We start from the raw sequence: 21146 nt of genomic DNA, 5'->3' as shown, positions 1-21146 counted from the left end.
TGGCTGGCTCGCCAGAGAAAAATATATAATTTCTTTTGTCAGTCATGACACGAGATTGAAGATAGATTGAGATGGAATCTATCTACTAAAATGTGGGCTACTGTGAACATTACGTCCTAGGTATCCCTCTGCATGTTCTGTTGCCAGACTTCAGAAGGGTTAGTGTTAGACGGTACCTGGAAAATGGAGCTAAAACTGAAATGACTTCTGCTGTGTCCTCAGTGTTGCATTTCATGTTATTGGACTTAAGAAAGCTACAGTAGATACCTGGCAAATGGATGTCACAAGCAATAACTGTACAGGTATTGTCTACATTAGATAGATTTTTCTCATTGGTTTATTTATACTGGTAAACATCAAACAGAAACAACAGCAAAATCAAGAGCCGACTTCTCATATAGCCTACTGTTTTGTGGCTTTCGTTTTCTCTTTACCCAACAAGTCAATTTACAACGGTTCTTGGCCTGACATGACAAATTATGTCTTAATAATAGTAAAAAAACATGAAAATGGACCACCAATCCTTTATCGAGCCCCATCCACCTGCTGACGTATTGGAATCGCGCCAGTCATCCTGTCTGTGTTGGTTTAGACTGTCATATCAGTTGCGACAGGAATCCTATGAGCGTGAGTCTTTATGTGTAATTACGTGATAAAAATGTATTGATTCAACTCGGAGGGCAGTATTAGGCTCAATCAACACCGACGGGCTGCCATGAATGTTGCATTCTGCTGTGTGTCTGGTGCGGCTTGATGAAAAGATCCAGCTCTGTCACTAGACTGAGGGGTGCGGCCCAAATGGCACCCTATTCTCTATATAGTGCAATACTTTCGACCAGAGCCATGGTCAAAAAGTACTGCACTATAGAGAATAGGGTGCCATTTGGGACACAGCCTGGGTACATTGTGTTCTACATCTCTGCACATTCACAATTCCTCCAAACGCCGCCAAGTTAATTAAGACATGTCACCAACTGTCTGAAAAACTGATGACAAGAAATATGTCCATTCATTGTCTACACAGTTATTGTAATCACTTTAAGTAACAGGCAATGTTATAACAAGCTTGATCATCCATCCCTTTTTCACCCTCTTCCTAAATGATGCTAGACTTCCAAGAATACTGCATTCAGTACCATATGAACACTTACGGGTGTATCGTGTTAGCCTATATGTTACACAACTCAACATTTTTGTACATGAAGTTGCTTTATACATTTTTTTGTGCCTTTCATCAAAGTTATATCCGAAGTCGCTATACAGATGACTTTGAGAGGATATTTGCTTTTTAGGTAGAAAAACAAATGTGAAACATTTGGCTTTTAAAACCCTGTTTTGCTGCCTTGTCTTCAGAAATACAAGAGGAATCTATGGGTCTTGTAGATAAAAGACAAGGCATAAAGTTACTGTATGCTCCACGACGGGTCACAAATCCAATCCAGTAAAACAAAGAACCGATAAGCCAGTAAAATCCAGATCATAGAGTGCTTTCGAGAAGCCACTCAGATCGGGACAGCTTGTCTCTGCCTCTGCGTATGTTTGCCATTGCACTCTCCAACGTGGGCATTTCTCCGCTCATGGACAGACTGCGTTTGGAGCACAAACTCCCGCCAGGTTTTGGCTGCTGCTGTACCAGGCTGACGTAGCAGCGCTCCTTGTACGAGTCCACGTTCAGCGAGTGCCGCCGGTTCACCCTCACACCCCCTGCTGGTACCGTCATGTAATGGTGGGAGGAGGCTCCAGGGGGGCGCGGCCGCCTAGCGACCGGCGTCCATTTTGTGGAACGGGCAGGAACAGGTACGGCCAAGGCGGCAGCCATTTTAGCTTCCGACGAGTTATTGCGGTTTGTGTTCTCTAACTCCACATCTGTCTGGCCTTCGGCTCGGCGGGCTTCTCCGGGTTTCAGATCCCCGGTGGCAGTGATATCGGCCCGTTTTTGCCTCAGGGTGACCGGGGAGGCAGGGTGCCAGGAGTGGCTGGCTGCGGAGGTAGAGACAGTGCAGTCGGGGATGGAGGGCTTGGTAGATGTGGTGGTTGGGGCTGGGGGTTGCTGCTGCTTGACCGGTTTACGAGGAGAAAGGGCCAACCTCAGAGACTCCTTGTCCTCCTTCTCTGGTTTCTCTGGCTGGAGGATCTGCTTGGACAGAGATTTGGACATGGCCTTGGGGACGCCACAGCCCTGCAACTGACCATCACTGCTCAGAGATGGGATCTCACCCATCTCCAAAGCCTTATGAAAGAGATTGAGAGAGATTTTATTAATCCCCAGGGAGAAATGACCTCAATATTCATCATCACATCTGTACAATACAAATAATCCAGAGACAATAGCCCCAAAGAAAAGAGTACTACTCAATACTCCTACCTTATCCTCATCGCCTTGGTTACACACTCGGTACCTCACGATGAGGAAGATGATGAAAGCTAAGACGGACGCCACGATGATCCCTCCGATGATGACCACGATGGTCCCTCCCAGGAACTGGGACTGCATGAAGTGGCAGCGGAGGTACTGTGGCTCGGTGGTGAAGCGGACACACCCCACCACTCGTGTGGCAGTCAGGGAGGTCACCAGGTCATCGTAGATGGCCAGCACACACAGGTCGTACTGTGTACCGGCCGCCAGGTTGTTCACCAGGATACTCTTACTACTCGAAGGGATCATTCTGAAAATACAGAAAGAGAGACGGTTAGTGTGGAATGAAAGAGGTGAGAGCATACTAGACCAACTGTAGACCAATTATACTGTACATTATATTGCAATAACAAAGAGCACAGGGCTATGGCCTGAAAATGGTAAGAGATGAGAGAATGCTATGAACAGCATTGTCATGGGTGGACGAGTAACAGTCGCAGGGATTCCAACGGTTAAAAAAAGAAAGTAGAATTGCTAATGTGCAGTGAAAGGGGTAAAAGATGAAAAATAATATTTTATTGTCCAAATGTGTCATTTTTACCCAACCCCCTGAGACACAAAAACACCCACTGAGAAGTCGGAGGCATTAAAGATGAAAGATTGTATGCACACCCATCTCTCAGAAGAGAAAGTCACAATAGATCCAATGGCTCGGTTGTTGGATCATGGTGCTGTGTGCTTGAAAGACCAGAGCTGTGGAATTTTTATTCCCAAATGGATCTCATACAATCAATATGCTGTATGTACAGTATTTGTTGACTGTAAGTCACTTTGAATAAAAGTGTGTTCTAAATGGTCACGTCATATTGCATCATGAAGATAAGCTCCAAATATGGAATGAAAGAGTTGCCGGATGAAAGAACATTGTGTACACTCAGTTCTCAGAAGGGGCCTGAAAGATCTTCAGAAGCTTTTTGTAACATTCTGCTTTCTCTTTCATCTCGGCTTCTCCTTACAACTCAGTGCTGACATTTTATTTTGATTCTGTTGATTAGGTATACTATATATACAAAAGTATTTGTATTTATTATGGACCCGCCAAGGCAGCAGCTACTAGCCTGGGGTCCAGTAAAATTAAGGCAATTTATACCATTTTAAAAACATTACAATACATTCACAGATATCACAACACTCTGTGTGCCCTCAGGCCCCTACTTAACCACTTCCACATATCTACAGTACAAACTCCATGTGTACGTGTGTGTATAGTGCGTATGTTAGTGTGTGTGTGTGTGTGTGTGTGTGTGTATGCAGGTGTATGTGTTGCTTCACAGTGCCCGCTGCTCCATAAGGTGTATTTTTATCCGTTTTTTAAATCTAATTTTACTGCTTGCATCAGTTACTTGATGTGGAATAGAGTTCCATGTAGTCATGGCTCTATGTAGTACTGTGCACCTCCCATAGTCTGTTCTGGACGTTGGGACTGTGAAGAGACCTCTTGTGGCATGTCTTGTGGGGTATGCATGGGTGTCTGAGCTGTGTGACAGTAGTTTAAACAGACAGCTCGGTGCATTCAACATGCCAATACCTCTCCTAAATACAAGTAGTGATGAAGTCAATCTCTCCTCCACTTTGAGCCAGGAGAGATTGACATGCATATTATTAATGTTAGCTCTCTGTGTACATCCAAGGGCCAGCCGTGCTGTCTTGTTCCGAGCCAATTGCAACTTTCATAAGTCCCTTTTTATGGCACCTGACCACACGACTGAACAGTAGTCCAGGTGCGACAAAACTAGGACCTGTAGGACCTGCCTTGTTGATAGTGTTGTTAAGAAGGCAGAGCACCGCTTTATTATGGACAGACTTCTCCCCATCTAAGGTACTGTTGTATCAATATGTTTTGACCATGACAGTTCACAATCTAGGGTTACTCCAAGCAGTTTAGTCACCTCAACTTGCTCAATTTCCACATTATTTATTACAACATTTAGTTGTGGTTTAGGGTTTAGTGAATGATTTGTCCCAAACACAATGCTTTTAGTTTTATAAATATTTAGGACTAACGTATTCCTTGCCACCCACCCTGAAACTAACTGCAGCTCTTTCTTAAGTGTTGCAGTCATTTCAGTCGCTGTAGTAGATGTATAGTGTTGAGTCATCCGCATACATAGACACATTGGCTTTACTCAAAGCCAGTGCCATGTCGTTTGTAAAGATTGAAAAAGGTAAGGGGCCTAGACAGCTGCCCTGGGGAATTCCTGATTCTACCTGGATTATGTTGGAAAGGCTTCCGTTAAAGAACAACCTCTGTGTTCTGTTAGACAGGTAACTCTTTATCCACAGTATAGCATGGGGTGTAAAGCCATAACACATACGTTTTTCCAGCAGCAGACTATGATCGATAATGTCAAAAGCTGCACTCAAGTCTAACAAAACAGCCCCCACAGTCTTTTTATCATCAATTTCTCTCAGCCAATCATCAGTCGCTTGTGTAAGTGCTGTGCTTGTTGAGTGTTCTTCCCTATAAGCTTGCTGAAAGTCTGTTGTCAATAGGTTTTCTGTAAAATAGCATTGTATCTGGTCAAAAAAACATTTTTTTCCCAAAAGTTTACTAAGGGTTGATAACAGGGTGATTGGCTGGCTATTTGAGCCCGTAAAGGGGGCTTTACTATTCTTAGGTAGCGAAATTACTTTTGCTTCCCTCCAGGCCTGGGGGCACACTTTATAGTAAGCTTAAATTGAAGATATGGCAAATAGGAGAGGCTATATCGTCTGCTATTATCCTCAGTAATTTTACATCCAAGTTGTCAGACCATGGAGGCTTTTCATTGTTGATAGACAACAATAATTTTTTCACCTCTTCCACACTCACTTTACGGAATTCTAAATTACAATGCTTGTCTTTCATAACTTGGTCAGCTATACCTGGATGCGTAGTGTCAGCGTTTGTTGCTGGAATGTCATGCCTAAGATTGCTAATCTTGCCAATGAAAAAAATCATTAAAGTAGTTGGCAATATTAGTTGTTTTGTGATGAATTAATGATGGAGCTGATTTTGCCTTTTTTCCCCAAAGCTCCAAATCTTTTTACTATAATTCTTTATGTCATTTATCTTTATTTCATAGCGTATGTGGTCACCCCTTCAAATGAGTGGATTCGGTTATTTCAGCCACACCCGTTGCTGACAGGTGTATAAAATCGAGCTCACAGCCATTCAATCTCCATAGACAAACATTGGCAGTAGAATGGCCTTACTGAACAGCTCAGTGACTTTCAACGTTGCACCATCATAGGATGCCACCTTTCCAACAAGTCTGCCCTACTAGAGCTGCCCTGGTCAACTGTAAGTGCTGTTATTGTGAAGTGGAAATGTCTAGGAGCAACATGATTTTGGAATGAGATGTTCGACGAGCAGGTGTCTACATACTTTTGGTCATGTAGTGTACATGTTTTGTGTTGGGTCGTTCCACGAAATGAGTGCCTTTTGCGTCCCTTTGATATTTTAGGAAGAAAGCACAAATCTAGAATTTTAAAAGCCCTTTAAATGAAGTGCCCTTTAATATAGACTACATGGAAAATTCTATAAATATGTCCCTCATTTTAAGGTCATGAACTGAATTATTTTCAAAAGAAACATTGAACATCTAATAGTCAAATCATAGTGTAAAAGCAGGTGAGCTGGTTCTACTCTTTTTGGCCATTTCCTGGACTTTTTGTGGTGGAAAACGGAGCGAGTTGAGCAGAACACGTCAACCCTGTTACCCATAGATAGTAAAACATTTTTTGTCTGTCTATGTAATATTTTTTGTGAAGTTTGCATTCAATTGCCACTCCCTGTTACACACAACAAGCTTCCAATCCCCCTGTCACAAGGAGATTATGGAGAATTTAAGATAAAGTCATGAACACTGTTACTTTATTTGGCACTTAATAGGCACTTACTATAGTCATTTTTCTTATTTAAGAGATGGGAAAACATGTTTTTTTTATTAAGTTGAACATGACAGAATGTAAAAAATGTCTCCAAGTTATTCAGAAGGCACCTAATTGCTGGAATGACCCTGTACTGTGTACGTACTGCAACACACTGTACCAAGGTGACTTTGTATGTCACTGAACAAGAATGTCAGTAAATTAATTACTTCATGCGGTTAGAGTAACAGCCTGTCAAACAATGAAAATTTGCATATTTGACATTTGAATACATTTTTCAACAACATAAACACCCCTCAACACCATCAGGAATACTACAACAGACCATTGTGCCTAGTTCTTGTTAGTTCTCATTCGGTTCTGAGAGTCGAAATGAGGCATCAATATCAATCATCAAGAAACAGTCCCTACATAAGCCAAGGCTCACCTGTAAACCAGAGAGTCATCGTAGGTTCCGTTGTACTGGATCTGGAACATTCGGATGCCCGGTATACTCCTCTGGAAGTTGAACCTGACCATGACGGAGGTAGACGTTGCCTCAGTGATCACCACCTTCTTCTCCTGGCTCGTCTTCGTGTTTCCCAGTGGCACCATGCCTCCGCCTTCCCCACCACCACCCGTCCTCAATACCGTGGCGATATCAGAAGAACCTGGGTTCGGTTCCTTCTTCACAGTACCGTTGGTGATGTGTGGGAGTTTGACGATCACCAGGTCCACAGTTTGTTGAGCCTCCCCGGCCGGGTTGGAAGCAACACAGGTGAAGGAGCCTGATGGAGCGATTGAGAACGTACTTTTGTTTTTTTTACCAAATTTGTATTTTTTGTTAGGGGGGTTAAAGGTACATTATCCATGTTAAATTATATGTTTATTAAAACATGTACCTGTAGGCTGCTACTCAAAAGAAGAAATAAACCCAGTAAGAAAAACATAATGTTTACATGTTTACATATTTTTACAAAATACTTATCTCAAATATACAGTTGAAGTCAGAAGTTTACATACACTTAGGTTGGAGTCATTAAAACTCATTTTTCAACCACTCCACAAATTTCTTGTTAACAAACTATAGTTCTGGCAAGTTAGTTAGGACATCTACTTTGTGCATGACACAAGTCCTTTGTCCAACAATTGTTTACAGACAGATTATATCAATTATAATTCACTGTATCACAATTCCAGTGGGTCAGAAGTTTACATACACTAAGGTGACTGTGCCTTTAAACAGCTTGGAAAATTCCAGAAAATGATGTCATGGCTTTAGAAGTTTCTGATAGGCTAATTGACATAATTTGAGTCAATTGGAGGTGTACCTGTGGATGTATTTCAAGGCCTACCTTCAAACTCAGAGCCTCTTTGCTTGACATCATGGGAAAAATCAAAAGAAATCAGCCAAGACCTCAAAAAAAAAAATTGTACACCTCCACAAGTCTGGTTCATCCTTGGGAGCAATTTCCAAACGCCTGAAGGTACCACGTTCATCTGTACAAACAATAGTACGCAAGTATAAACACCATGGGACCATGCAGCCGTCATACCGCTCAGGAAGGAGACACGTTCTGTCTCCTAGAGATGAACGTACTTTGGTGCGAAAAGTGCAAATCAATCCCAGAACAACAGCAAAGGACCTTGTGAAGATGCTGGAGAAAACAGGTACAAAAGTATCTATATCCACAGTAAAACAAGTCCTATATCGACATAACCGGAAAGGCCGCTCAGCAAGGAAGAAGCCAAGAAAGAAGGAAGAAGACAAAACCGCCATAAAAAAGCCAGACTACGGTTTGCAACTGCACATGGGGACAAAGATCGTACTTTTTGGAGAAATGTCCTCTGGTCTGATGAAACAAAAATACAACTGTTTGGCCATAATGACCATCAATATGTTTGAAAGGAAAAGGGGGAGGCTTGCAAGACGAAGAACACCATCCCAACCGTGAAGCACGGGGGGTGGCAGCATCATGTTGTGGGGGTGCTTTGCTGCAGGAGGGACTGGTGCACTTCACAAAATAGATGGCACCATGAGGATGGAAAATTATGTGGATATATTGAAGCAACATCTCAAGACATCAGTCAAGAAGTTAAAGCTAGGTCGCAAATGGGTCTTCCAAATGGACAACCCCAAGCATACTTCCAAAGTTGTGGAAAAATGGCTTAAGGACAACAACTACCACCAATACCAACGCATCAATAATTTTGCACGGCCAATTTTTCAGTTTTTTATTTGTTAAAAAAGTTTGAAATATCCAATAAATTTCGTTCCACTTTATAATTGTGTCCCACTTGTTGTTGATTCTTCACAAACAATTAGTTTTATATCTTTATGTTTGAAGCCTGAAATGTGGCAAAAGGTCGAAAAGTTCAAGGGGGCCGAATACTTTCGCAAGGCACTGTATTTGGCAAAGGTCTATGTAAACTTCCGACTTCAACTGTATATACTGTATTCTGTCCTATTCTACTGTATCTTAGACTATGCCGCTCTGACATTGCTCATTCCTTTACTTTAGATTATGTGTATTGTTAGATAATACTTGTTATATATTACTGCACTGTTGGAGCAAGAAACACAAGCATTTTGCTACAGCCGCAATAACATCTGCTAAACACGTGTATGGGACAAATACAATTTGATTTGATTTACAGCGTTTAAGTGATAATAAATTCCGTATAAACAGGAAAAGCAAAACAAAAAAATAAGTAGGCCTCCAGCCCAACCTCCCATCCCATTCCCCAACCCCACCCAGCCAACATGTCTCCATCCAACCGGCCCCACCCCTTACCCCCACTACCATAAATCATGTGAAGGAAAAGCAGGCAACAAGTGCTCAGCATATGTGGGAACTCCTTTAAGACTGTTGGAAAAGCATTCCAGGTGACTACCTCATGAAGCTGGTTGAGAGAATGCCAAGAGTGTGCAACGCTGTCATTAAGGCAAAGGGTGGCTACTTTAAATAATCTTAAATATATTTTGATGTTTATCCCTTTTTTTGGTTACTACATGATTCCATGTGTTATTTCATTGTTTTGATGTATTCAGTATTATTCTACAATGAAAATAGTAAAAATAAAGAAAAACCCTTGAATGAGTCGGTGTGTCCAAACTTTCTATAGAGAGAGAGATAGAGAGATAGATAGATGTGTTGGGCTTTAGCCAAGATTATTCTTTACAGAGTCAAGTATTTTGTCCAGGACTCAATTGTTCCTTGACTAGCACCATTCATTCTCGCTGTCGTTAATTCTAATGTTATAGCTTCTAATAGTAACTGTACTTACTTATGAATTGGAAGAGAGTGAGGTGATTGCAATCTAAGAGCCAACATCTTTTTTTGCAGCAGCAGTAATCGTCTTTGATTGATTGAGAGATTCAAGGAGCTATCATCGTTAAGTAACTTAATAGATGCAAAGCATTGAATATTTACATTCATGCAATTCAAAATGAATTTCGTGACTTTTCCGCAGAAGCATTTAACTGCAGGGCACTCCCACATCATACGGAGGAATGTGCCTAGCTGATTTAGGGGACACAATGAACAGTTGCTGTTAAATACAGTGTGTAAACAAACTTAAAATGTATACGTTTATGGTTCGGTTACAGGATGCCAAAGTCATATTTTTCCATATTCTGCTCAAGTTAAACGGTTGTTCAGATTAAAAAAGTTGTTTATATATTATAGAGATCAGTCCTTTTCGAGAGCACAGATCAATTATTTATAAATCCCATCATTGGACGGTTCAGTATTTGGGTTTCCCAATGGACTCTATAGGCCAGCATTGCTGTAAATATATAAATAAATGATTTGCCTGGTAATGTGTGAAATATTGGCGTATGGGCGTATGGATAATTGTTTTTCAATGTTGAAACTTTAACATTGACAACTCTATGAACATTTATTAGCTTTTCTGTTTCCTTTAAAATAAAAGGGAGAACTAAATGTAATGTGAGAACAGAGTTCATCGTAGGATCATTTTGATTCAGATTAAATTTGTCTGAAAAATCTGACCTCAGGGCCTAGTGAAAAACCAGAACATACAAACAGAAACACTCAGCATAGTCTACCACAACAGACGTTTCAATGACACCCACCTGAGTCCTTCACAGTGGTGATGAGGATGTCCAGAGTCCCGTCACTGTGCACCACAGCCCGGGAGGAACTGGACATGAGTCGGCCGTCTGGCGCAATCCAGTGGATGATGGGGTCCGGGTCGCCCCTGGCCTTACAGCGCAGAGCTACACTCTGACCCTCCAGTGCTCGCAGCTCCTGGAGGCGGTTAGATGGTGGTAGGGTTAACGATATTACCGTGATAGGTATTGAATTATCGTGATTAAAACAGTTATCGTGGTTAGCAACAGCATGATTATCGATGTTTGACAATTATTGCAATAAATGTGTTTATTCTGGAAAGGGATGACATGATGATCAATATTTCATGAATTATCATGTTAACAAAGTGTGTTCAGTGATATACATGATAGTTACTTTTTGTCAGTGTCAAATAGCATGACAAAAACAGTTGTAATGCTTCTGTTATCACTGGATTATTGCAGTAGTATTGACAAATGATCTTATTATCATCTCAGCCTTACCTGGGAGTGTCTGGTGATGAGAGGCGGCTCACAGAGGAACTCTTCTTCAGACACGGTCCAGAAGTACCGTCCAGCCAGGTGCTGCGGAGCCGCACACGTCTCCAGATCATCCTCCCGCCTTAGCCTCCTCAGCCATAGCAGCTCACAGTTACACCTCAGTGGGTTCCCCCCAAAACTCAACGCGAATGACGACGGACCCATGCTTCCTGACGTGGCCAGAACCCCAGCCCGCTGGAACACAGGGTCTGGCGGAAGCTTCTGGAGCTTGTTGGAGGTGACGTCAAGCCGTTTGAGCTTCTGCAGGCCGGAGAAGGTTCCTATAGGGATGTAGCTAAGCATGTTGTGGTCCAAGCCCAGGGTGTGGAGGCTGGTCATTCTCTGGATAGCCACCCAGGGGGTGCTTTCTAAGTTGTTGTAGGACAGATCTAACTCCTCTAGAGCCGTGAGATCATTGAAGGCCCCAATGTGGATATGAATCAGTTGGTTGTTGTTAAGAATGAGATGGTGAAGTTTGGACATCCCGCTGAAGGTGTCGTTGGTGAGCCTCGTCAGACGGTTGCTGTCCAAGTGCAAGGCCCTGAGGTTCTCCAGATCTTTAAAGGCGTGAGGCGAGATGGAACCGATGGTGTTCCGAGACAACGTCAGGTCCTGAAGCTTGGTCATGTTGGCAAAGTCCCGCTGTTTGATGCTCGTGACGAAGTTGTCGCCCAGACGCATCTCGACGGTGTGCCGGTCGATGTTTGGCGGGACGAAGAGGAGGCCCTTCTTGTCGCAGAGGGTTGCCAGGTTGGGGTTGAGCATTTGGCAGACACAGCGTTTTGGGCACAACTGGACCTTGTGGGCCTTTACAGCCATGCCAAGGACCATCAGGTAAACTAGCAGGGTCTCCATCAGGCTTTCCAGTCAGGCTAACACACCTGGCCAGATAAGAGAGAGAAAGAATTGTAATATCCTACATGGAGTTGGATAGAAATAACCCCAAGACACTGATCTAAGGTAATTTCCGCCTAAATATGAGACAACATAGAAAGGATTTTAATTACATGCAGTTGGATTAAGTTTCACCAGACTGATCTAAGGTCCGTTTTTTTTTCTCCTGATAGGATGGCTGCGTACGCTGAAGTAGAGACTGGAGAGAAAAGATTGTATTTGTTCATTTGGGTACAGCTACACTTCCTGGATCCTGGGGTCCACACAAATCGCAAAACAAAGCAATCATATGCACCCACACAAAAACAACGAAGTAGAGACGAGAGAGACAGAATTGTATTTGGATTTCCATTAGCTGTTACTTTATCCAGAGCTACTCTTCCTGGGGTTCAGACAAAACGGAACAAAACAATCATACACCCAGACAAAAACAATGCCAGAGACAAGTATTCTATTCTGAATCCCGAGACCTTAGAAAAAGACCTCTGCAGGTAGTCTAGTGAGTAGCGGGGGATACTGCAGCTGGAGTGCAGAGAGAGTTTGCCTAACGACACGTGAAATACTGCTCATAATGACTTATATAACTCCTTCTTCTTGGCTACGTGTACAGTAAACATGAATCTACCATGATGAATCTACCATGCGTCTCATGGTTTTTGATTATGGGAGGAAGGTGCAATGTCCAACGCCTAAAGATCTCACAACAACAGCACAACTCGAAGCCTTTAGACACAGAATGTGATATCTGTTTTTATCATCATTGGTTTTTCTTTGGTCCTCGGGTGGCAGGTAGCCTAGTGGTTAGAGCGTTGGGCCAGTAACCGTAAGATTGCTGGATTGAATCCCTGTGCTGACAAAGGTAAAAATATGTTGTTCTACCCCTGAACAAGACAGTTAATCTACTGTTCCCTGGTAAGCTGTCATTGTAAATAAGAATTGATTCTTAACTGACTCGCCTGGTTGAATAAAAAATGTTTTAAATAACTGAGGTTATATCTCTGTGTCTTAAATAATGTGTCAGTATAAATGCGTTTTTAGCTGACTAAAAGCCTGGAAGCTCTCTGTACACCTTCAAAAGATTTTTCCACCTGCAGCTTTTGATATAGAATCTGTAAAACAATAACCTTAACTGTCAAAATAGTTTGAGGAATTTAAAGAATGTCTCGAAATGCTCAGAATGTGTCAGGGAATAAAGAATTCTGCAGATGGAACATGAGTGACAAACTGCCATGGGGGAACGTTCTGTTGCAACGCTAACGGAGACTGAGGCCTGGTGGGAACATAGTGACAACACCTGTCATCTGACAGCTGTAAAACACATCCCAGCCTGACGACTAAAGGAAAAAGGTTGCCGCCTAAGAGTGTGCGGCCGACAATAAAAACGGGAACACAGTGGTATCATTTTAGGGAGAGCAGAGCACACACTGTCTCCCTGGTCTGACATTTCAATGAACGCCACGCTACATAAAAATCCCACTTTTCTTGGAGAACAGGTTTATGCCCTTGTTTTATAGGGCGTTTTACACGACTGAGTAACAGTTATAGAAATGTGTTGACTCTCTGTCCTGTGTTGACTGCTTGGGTGGCTGGTGCTGGTGAGAGGGGAGTAGTAGGCCTAGCAGTGAGGGCCGAAGTAAGTCGATGACAAATGGGCTGTGGTGTAATTGTTAAATGGACAAGTTATGACACTCCTTAAGCACAGCAAACGACCGCCAGATCGTGACCCAAACTGAGGAAAGACGGCTTGTGGTGTGTGGCTGTGGGTGTGTGTGTGTGTGTGTGTTGAGGGGTTAGGTGTTTGTCGGTTTTTGTGATAGTGGTTGCGTGTGTAGGTGGGTTTGCATGTGTGTAGGTGTGTGTGCTTTTCTGTGTGTGAAAGACAGATAGCGAGTTAGTATGCGTGTGAGTGTGTGTTTATGCGTGCGTCTCAACCAACCTTCTGCTTTGCTCTGGATGGCACAGCCTCTGGATGTGCAATGAGGCAGAGAGGACCTGCTCCTTCCCGACTCAAATGGCAATGGAGACGCAATATTGATTCACTCCGTAGAGATGGGGCTTTTTTCGCCGGTGATAACTCAGCCAAACGTGAAGAGAATGGTTGAGACGGTTATCACTGCGAAATTCGTTTTGTGAGGACAAAAGTACAACCCCATCGCCAAGACATGATGAGCAGCAGGAAATACATGTCGGCGCCTGTCTCCCTTATTTGCATTTAATTACGGTGGGGTTTCTACACAGCAATTTGCATAGCAGGTCACATTCATCCCCTAGATGAACAAATAACTAGATAATCAATCAATGATTTAATCAATGCTTTACGCAACCTTAGAATGTCAAACCTTAGATAATATAGATAATATAGAGAACACTTTCAGACACACACACACATATGCACACGGGTGGATTTTTCCTAATAGAAAGCGGCTTGGTAGACATCAACCTTTACAGTGACACTCAAGCGAAATGGCAGCAGCAGAGGCATACTACTGTTTTAGCGGAGGATATCTATGCTCTCCCTGGGGCAGCGATCATCCAGAAAAGCCTTATACAGCATCCTACACACACACACTCTCTCTCTCTCACACACACACATAAACACACACTTCTGCAGCAGGCAGGCAGCTGGGCCAGTTGGGTCATGAGGGATCTGTTTTCAGATGGTCTAACGTATGCTGGGCCTCATATAGAGAAAGCCTCTACTGCATCATCACATTGCTGCTGGGCTTTGGGCTTGGAACCGAGGGAGGGGGGGAGAGAGTGAGAGTGAGAGAGAGAGTGAGAGTGAGAGTGAGAGTGAGAGTGAGTGAGAGTGAGTGAGAGTGAGTGAGAGTGAGAGAGAGTGAGAGAGAGTGAGTGAGAGAGAGAGAGAGAGAGTGAGAGAGAGTGAGAGAGAGAGAGAGAGGAAACTAATGCTTGTCGTGCCTACAGACGGAACTTCTGCGTAGTGGCACTGTCTCACCTAGGTACTGCAGAGACACAGCTAGATACTGCATTCTCCATCGGAAGCTAAATGCTTCAGTACATGTATTGAGGTTGTGGTATGAAACTGATGTTTCATATTTTATAAGGAGAAACACATTAGGGGCTTGGTAGCATTACAGATACCCTCATGCTGATATAAACACTCTGATTTGTTGACCAGGAGGGAATTGTTCACCACATGAAATGAGTTAGTGTTTGATTAAAAACATTCCTTAATTAAACTGGCAAATTGGTGTTGAATGGTTTAAGTATGTCCTGAACACACCATCAGCCTATGTGTGTGTGTGTACGCGTGCGTGCGTGTGTGTGTGTGTGTGTGCGCGCACATGCGAGAGCGAGTCAGAGCGAGAGTATGTGTGGGTGTGTGAGACAGAGAGTGTGTGTTTGTTGGAATACCAATTTACATCAGTGTCTGCCAACGCGATGTGCTAGGTCTAGGGTGACATCCTTGATACCATGGCAACACCAAAACCTCACTTTGGGATGGCATGTATTTAAAGGTTCATTCTCAGACAACCTAATCCTGCGTTGAGTCAGTACTATTGTCCCACAGATTTCATTGGCCTGTTGGATTCTAGTGCTGCTACGGCAGGTCCATAAATAATATCTGGTGGTTTGTTTGCCATTGGGGTCGTACTTTGATGAGGTCTGAATTATAGAGGAAAAGGTCAATTACATTTAGCGTTGCCTAATGAATGGGGTGACTGAATCCAACTGATCTTATAGCTCTCTCTCTATCGCTCTCTCGCTCTCTCTTCCTCTCTCACTCACACACACCGTCAGATCGATCTACACAGAGGCATAAAATAATGCTTCAATCCTTTCATTTTCTTCCCATCGATGTTAGATGGGTACCGTAGGTCACATGGCTGAGGCGACCTAAACCGTGGATGTAATGAGCTGCCAGCTCCGTTCTCCAGTTGAGATCCCAAAGAACTGTGAGGTCTGAGGTGGCACTAGTTCCGTTTCAGAATGAAGAGGGGCGTCTTAGCAAGCTGAGTGAACAGGCCCCTCTCTATCAATACAATTGTCTTCAGTGCTTTTAGAGTCTTCTTTTTTGGTGTGAACCCTCCTTTTCCCTTTGGCGTGTAGATCCAAAAATGCATCTGTTGTTTTTCACCTTTTCGAGGGAATAGATTGTTTCTCCTGGCAAATACATCCAATCCTATGAGCCGAATAATCAATAGGCCCACTGTTTGTCCCTCCCCCCCCCCTTTCTTACAGAATATGTTGTGCGTTCAGCAAAGCTACTGTGAGGTAAGCAATGTAAATTAGGTCGATGTGCTCACTCTACTGTAGCCCAAGCCACAGCTCCTTGGATGCGTTGGTGGTGGAAGGATCTATACTACCTACACACCTCTCTCTTTTTAGACTATGAATCATGTCAGTGAAAGACATAAGCATTGCCTTCAATGAAAAGGCTACGCCACGATGAATGTTTCGGCGTGATATTGAATGTTGTGATCAGAGAGCGTTGTAGACTTTCGAGCAGTCAGCAAACAGCAGCATTATAATCAGGCCTACAGGGTGCTTTGGTGTGGCAGTTACAATGGTGCCTCAGGCTACCATGAATAATAGAATAGATGATAACCAACACCCGACATAAAAAGATGAAACACGTTTATAAGTCATTAGGGCCACATATTCACATTGCAGAGACCTGTATCATCATACATCTGTACTGAACTGTACCTCGTCCAGCCTTTCACTGGGCTACTCAACCCAGGCTGTTTTATTATAGGCAATAGACTACAACAAGATAAAAAGTGAATACCTGATGCCTCATTTGCATTCCAGCAAGGGCTGTTTACGGCTAATGTTTTGTTTGTGGTCACATTTCATTCTCTCTTACCACTCTGCAAGTTATTTCGGTTGGACTGACAAGAACTCATATAATGTCTGAGCACAAGTGCAGTCATTTCACATCTTAATTCAATCTGATGTGATCCACCATGCATCTGTAAGTGGACAAGACGATAATTGGTACATTACATGATTTTCGGTTTCAACTGGACAAAAAAAATAATAATACTCTGCATGCAATACATGCATAAATACAATTATGTAATCTGACCGCTTTGCTTATCATCTGAAGGATTTTTTTGACCTTGCGGTGTTATAGCCTAGCTTTTCAAAGATCTAGGCGCATGACAGCTGTCTTTTGGAGATTCCTCACCTTTTCAGATACCCCGCCGTGAGAGAGACAATGAGGATGTGAGCCTAATTGCAGTAAAAACCGTACTGCTGCTCCCCATGCAATTTCTTCAAAGCCGATTAACCAAAAGAGTTCAACAGCAATGCGATGCATTTAATGCTATAAAAAAATATTGCTTAAAGTTTACCTTGAAGACGGAGCATCAGCCCTGTTCAATCTGGGGTAGTAGGCCTACCACGTAAATTCTTCCGCAAATGCTGTTATGAGCGCCAAAACATTTTGACAGAATTCTATGTAATGTAAATGGTGGTTCCTTGAGCCGACTCAGGTCTCCCAAAAAATGTGCGCTGGATCCTAATATAGTCTGTGAGAATGGCCTTCGAAACCAGCGATGCCCTTCAAGAAATCCATGACCATAGAAAGCAACATTCCAACGCCTTACTTACTTCCCCCGGTGTATCTACGTGGGAAATGCTCACTGGATGTTGGCTATCTAAAAGAAAACTGCAGGCGGATGAGGTCCCGCTATCGCTTTGAGTCTACAGCTTTCCAGCTACACCACAGAGGATTGCCTCTGCGCACTCGGACGGCATGAACCGTTTAATAGCAGAGAAAACGCCTTTGTAGCGATACGGCGCTGTCTACTGACTGCTGGTGCTGCATTCGGATCGCGTAGAAGGTCCGCCGGTGACATGCGGGCTCAAAGCAACCTAGTCAGACTGACACCCCGCTAGATCCCCTCTGTCCTCCGGTCCGGGCGTTACACAAGTCGTGGACTATACTATCAACCTTTCCCCGCCAGCGAGCCAGCTCAATTTCGCGGGTGACCAGAGGTGCACTGCTGTGCTTGGAATGGTAATCGAGGGCGCCCCCCAGCACTAGGGCCATTTGTGCATTCATCCACAGACAGACAGTTGCAATGCCTCCCAGCACAATCTTGCACCTGTATACTGATTCTTTAAATTAGTAGGCTGTATGAACTCAGCTTCACATCTGACAATGCAGTGTCCCTATAGTAGGCTATGTGGAAATACTGTATTAATCACCATGCTGTTATTCATTTATCATCACAATGATTATGAGCTTAACACATTTATGAGAGCGTCTGCTAAATGACTTAAATGTAAATGTAAATGAGCAATCATTAAGCTCAATGATTTGATACAGTGACATACAAACACAATTTAAGAATTGACCTGCTGCAGGCACCTCTGCAAACAAGTAAGCACACAAATAACCAAAAATGTATAGGCTATTGAACATGTGGTGAAATAATAGCCTTAAAATGTGTATGATCTATTGGCAAACTGAAAAATGACCATATATATATATATATATATATGCTAATTTCAAAAGCTTTCAAGAGATACCCAGGTAGCTGGGTAGCAACATGACTACTTCTGCATTCATTAAGGTCACAAGAAAATGACAGGTTGGCTGTAACCATCTTGGCACTCTCTGCCCTGTCTCTGGCACCCACTCCCCAGGCTAAAGCACAGGGCTAGCCAAAGGCTACTGCTGCTGTGGTTATGTAACGGAGGTGGTTCGGTGAATCACAACCTTTGCTTGAGACCTAAATACTTGTGTTAGCTACCTGAGCTAATGTCTCGGTTTCTAGCCCCGCAGGCTTACACGGTATTGTGACGTGCCTGAAGATGACCTGGGATGATACATCGTAGGTCATGTCATCTTCTGATCTTATTCTGCACTTCTTCACGTTGACAAAGCCCATGTGTGATCTCTAAATGCATTCTCTTAACAGGAAATATCATCGGACTCATTGTTTTTGTCCTCAAAACAAAACCTTTCCTGCCTCTTAGCCCAGCTCCTCATAATTCACAAGGTGTTGGGTTTCATCTACTACAGCACTGCACTAAGGAGTTCTACTGCGAATCAATATATAGCCTCATTCAGCCACTGTATACAGGCAGGGTTCAGATCAATAGAGACAATGTATGCCCAAGGTGTTGGAATGAAGGAATCTATGGTGATTCCAGGAGCCTTTGCAGTTTTCGTCTGTCTAATATATTCTTTAGAATGCAGAAAATGACATCCTGTTGTTGTATCTTTCATTACCTAGTTAATCAATAAAGGACATTGTGACAAGGCAACTGTGTTCCACTTGTTCACGGACCAATGGAGTATTAATATTCTCCAATCAAACCTTCATACTCTATTGGACCACGAATAAGTGGTAAATCTGGAGGTGGAAGAAACGCAAGCCTGGTTCGGCGAAGTGCTGGCTAGCGGAGTAGAAGATTTTAGAAAGAAAACGAGAATAAGTGGAACATAGTCTTGGGCCCTTGGCTAAGGATATGTATCTGTTTTGCATACTATGCCAGGAGGTCTGGACCCTATTGGCACACGTGGTAGTATAATAACTACAGGGTCATAGTCCTAAGCCCTGCACTGAACCAGGTGTTACTCCTCAATCACTATGATATTACAAATGAAATAATCAGAAAAACATTAACACACACTCCAGAACACCAATTTAATCACAAAGCGCCTTGTCGTTACAATCAATGTCAACATCAACATCTGTAATTGATTGGAACATTATTGCTTCATCATTCACAACTAAACCACTCCTCCCTCCAAGGGCAAACTGCAACGCATTGTCCGGTCTGCGGAGAGGGTCATCGGCTGCCACCTGCCCTCCATCGAGGCGTGCAGGAAAGATCATTGCCGACCCCGCCCACCCCAGACACCCCCTCTGGTAAACGGTTCAGGGCAATCATGACCGAAACAACCTGACAGCTGAACAGTTGATCTGCGATGCTGTGGCTCCACATCGGCTCTAAAATCCCCAGCAGCTCACGCACATAGGCAGAGATGGGGGGGGTACAGGGAGGAGCTGAGCCAAACCATAGGCTAGATCTAAGGGTCATATTCAGTAGGGTACGTTGTAGAATCTTCAGATAGAAATGTATTGTATTTTAGAATAGACATGTCCCTCTGAAATGTACAGAGTGAGGAAAAAATGGCAGCTCTATTCATAGTATTTCTATCTGAAATGTTCAGTAGGTTGCACCCTTCTATTTACAGGAATGTTCAGGTGTGCTTGAAATGTAGGGATAACCCTAACTTAATAAAAGGCTATAAATGATGACATTAGAAATATAAACTCAGGGTCCAGTTTAGATGCTACCCTCGTTAGTTGGCCTATGAAATATGAATTATTCTCAGTGCTGAATCTGATTGTCTGCTGGCTGTGTATGATATATCATGTTGTGCGACCCATCTTGAATAATTAGCCTACCACTGAGATGGGAAGATTGCCCAATGTTTTCTTATTTGGGTTGGAACAATCCTGCATACATTCATGGTGGCGCTTCCAGGACATTTTGGTGCCTTAATGCAGAGATTACTGTAGTCTAGCCTATTTCTACTTTACATTCAGACCTTTTCAATCAACATCACTCTACTGAAATTGCTATAAGGATCCAATGCAGGCTTAGAATCTGAAAGCTTCTCGGCTTCATTTCCTTTTACCATCATATCCTCAAAGTCTGTGATTCCTAATCTTGACAGATAATGGCAATTTACATAAATAAGCTTTTTACCTGTGATGAGGTTCTCGGTGAAACAGGCCTGGGTTGGATAAAGACAGAGTCGTTGACTAGTCGCCATCAGCAAAGTGGACCGCTGTACACTAATGTTAGGCTATCAAAATGGAAAAGTTATTTGGCATTGTAAAGAAATGAGTAACTTCATAAAACAAGGTGATAGTTCACTCACTGTATAATGTGGATATCCTAAGGATCCTATGCATTTTGTCAAGGCCTGACAACTCCAGTGAAGGAACGCCATGTTGCCTGTGTGTTTGTGTGTGTGTGCGTGGTATCATAGAAACGGTCACATGTCAAGCTAGGTTGAAAGAGTTTATGTCATCTTCAACCTAGCTGTAAGGAAAGAAGCCAACGTAGCTCAGTCACAGTTTTCCATTGGGTCAAATGACTTTGCTCACGCCTAAATATAACATGTTAGGTATAGAAATAGGTTAAAATGCTTCCTGATGGCTCTGTTGGATAAGAAAAAAATGCGTAAGGTAAAATGATGGACTCAATTTTGCACCAATGAAAGACACGTAACAGAGCTGGGGCGGGCACTAATTGCAAGGGTAAATTATTTTGCATGGCTCGGTGCCTGGGTACTTAGAGTTTATACATTTTAGACCATTCCATTGGTCCTTACGTGAAATCCACTCA

General features: G+C 43.0%; 1 protein-coding gene across 6 annotated transcripts; it reads right to left on the bottom strand.

The window, feature by feature from the left end:
• Positions 1-319: 319 nt before the first annotated feature.
• LOC106571570 (leucine-rich repeat and fibronectin type-III domain-containing protein 5) lies at positions 320-20991 on the bottom strand. 6 transcript variants are annotated; one of them, XM_014144779.2, is made up of 7 exons: positions 20677-20991; positions 20502-20601; positions 10869-11785; positions 10368-10542; positions 6717-7056; positions 2366-2666; positions 320-2230 (listed from the first exon to the last, which is right to left on the bottom strand). In XM_014144779.2, exons 3-7 carry the CDS (start codon positions 11757-11759, stop codon positions 1478-1480), a joined length of 2460 nt encoding a protein of 819 aa, XP_014000254.2. In that variant the 5' UTR covers positions 11760-11785; positions 20502-20601; positions 20677-20991; the 3' UTR covers positions 320-1477. The 6 variants fall into 6 exon arrangements, with proteins under 6 accessions (XP_014000254.2, XP_014000256.2, XP_014000257.2 ...); XM_014144781.2 differs by having other exon boundaries at positions 20502-20529; XM_014144782.2 differs by lacking the exon at positions 20502-20601.
• Between the last annotated feature and the right edge of the window lie 155 nt (positions 20992-21146).

The sequence above is a fragment of the Salmo salar genome, chromosome ssa15 (genome assembly GCF_905237065.1).
Source record: "Salmo salar chromosome ssa15, Ssal_v3.1, whole genome shotgun sequence".
NCBI lineage: Eukaryota > Metazoa > Chordata > Actinopteri > Salmoniformes > Salmonidae > Salmo > Salmo salar.
This window is presented reverse-complemented; position numbering and strand designations above follow the sequence as displayed.

Excerpts from the sequence above, each read along its gene's own strand:
- LOC106571570 (XM_014144779.2), bottom strand. The coding sequence starts at position 11,759 with ATGGAGACCCTGCTAGTTTACCTGATGGTCCTTGGCATGGCTGTAAAG. Across the intron at positions 7,057-10,367 it reads CACCACTGTGAAGGACTCAG|GCTCCTTCACCTGTGTTGCT; the intron begins GTGGGTGTCATT and ends TCGCTCCATCAG. Across the intron at positions 2,667-6,716 it reads GATGACTCTCTGGTTTACAG|AATGATCCCTTCGAGTAGTA; the intron begins GTGAGCCTTGGC and ends CTGTATTTTCAG.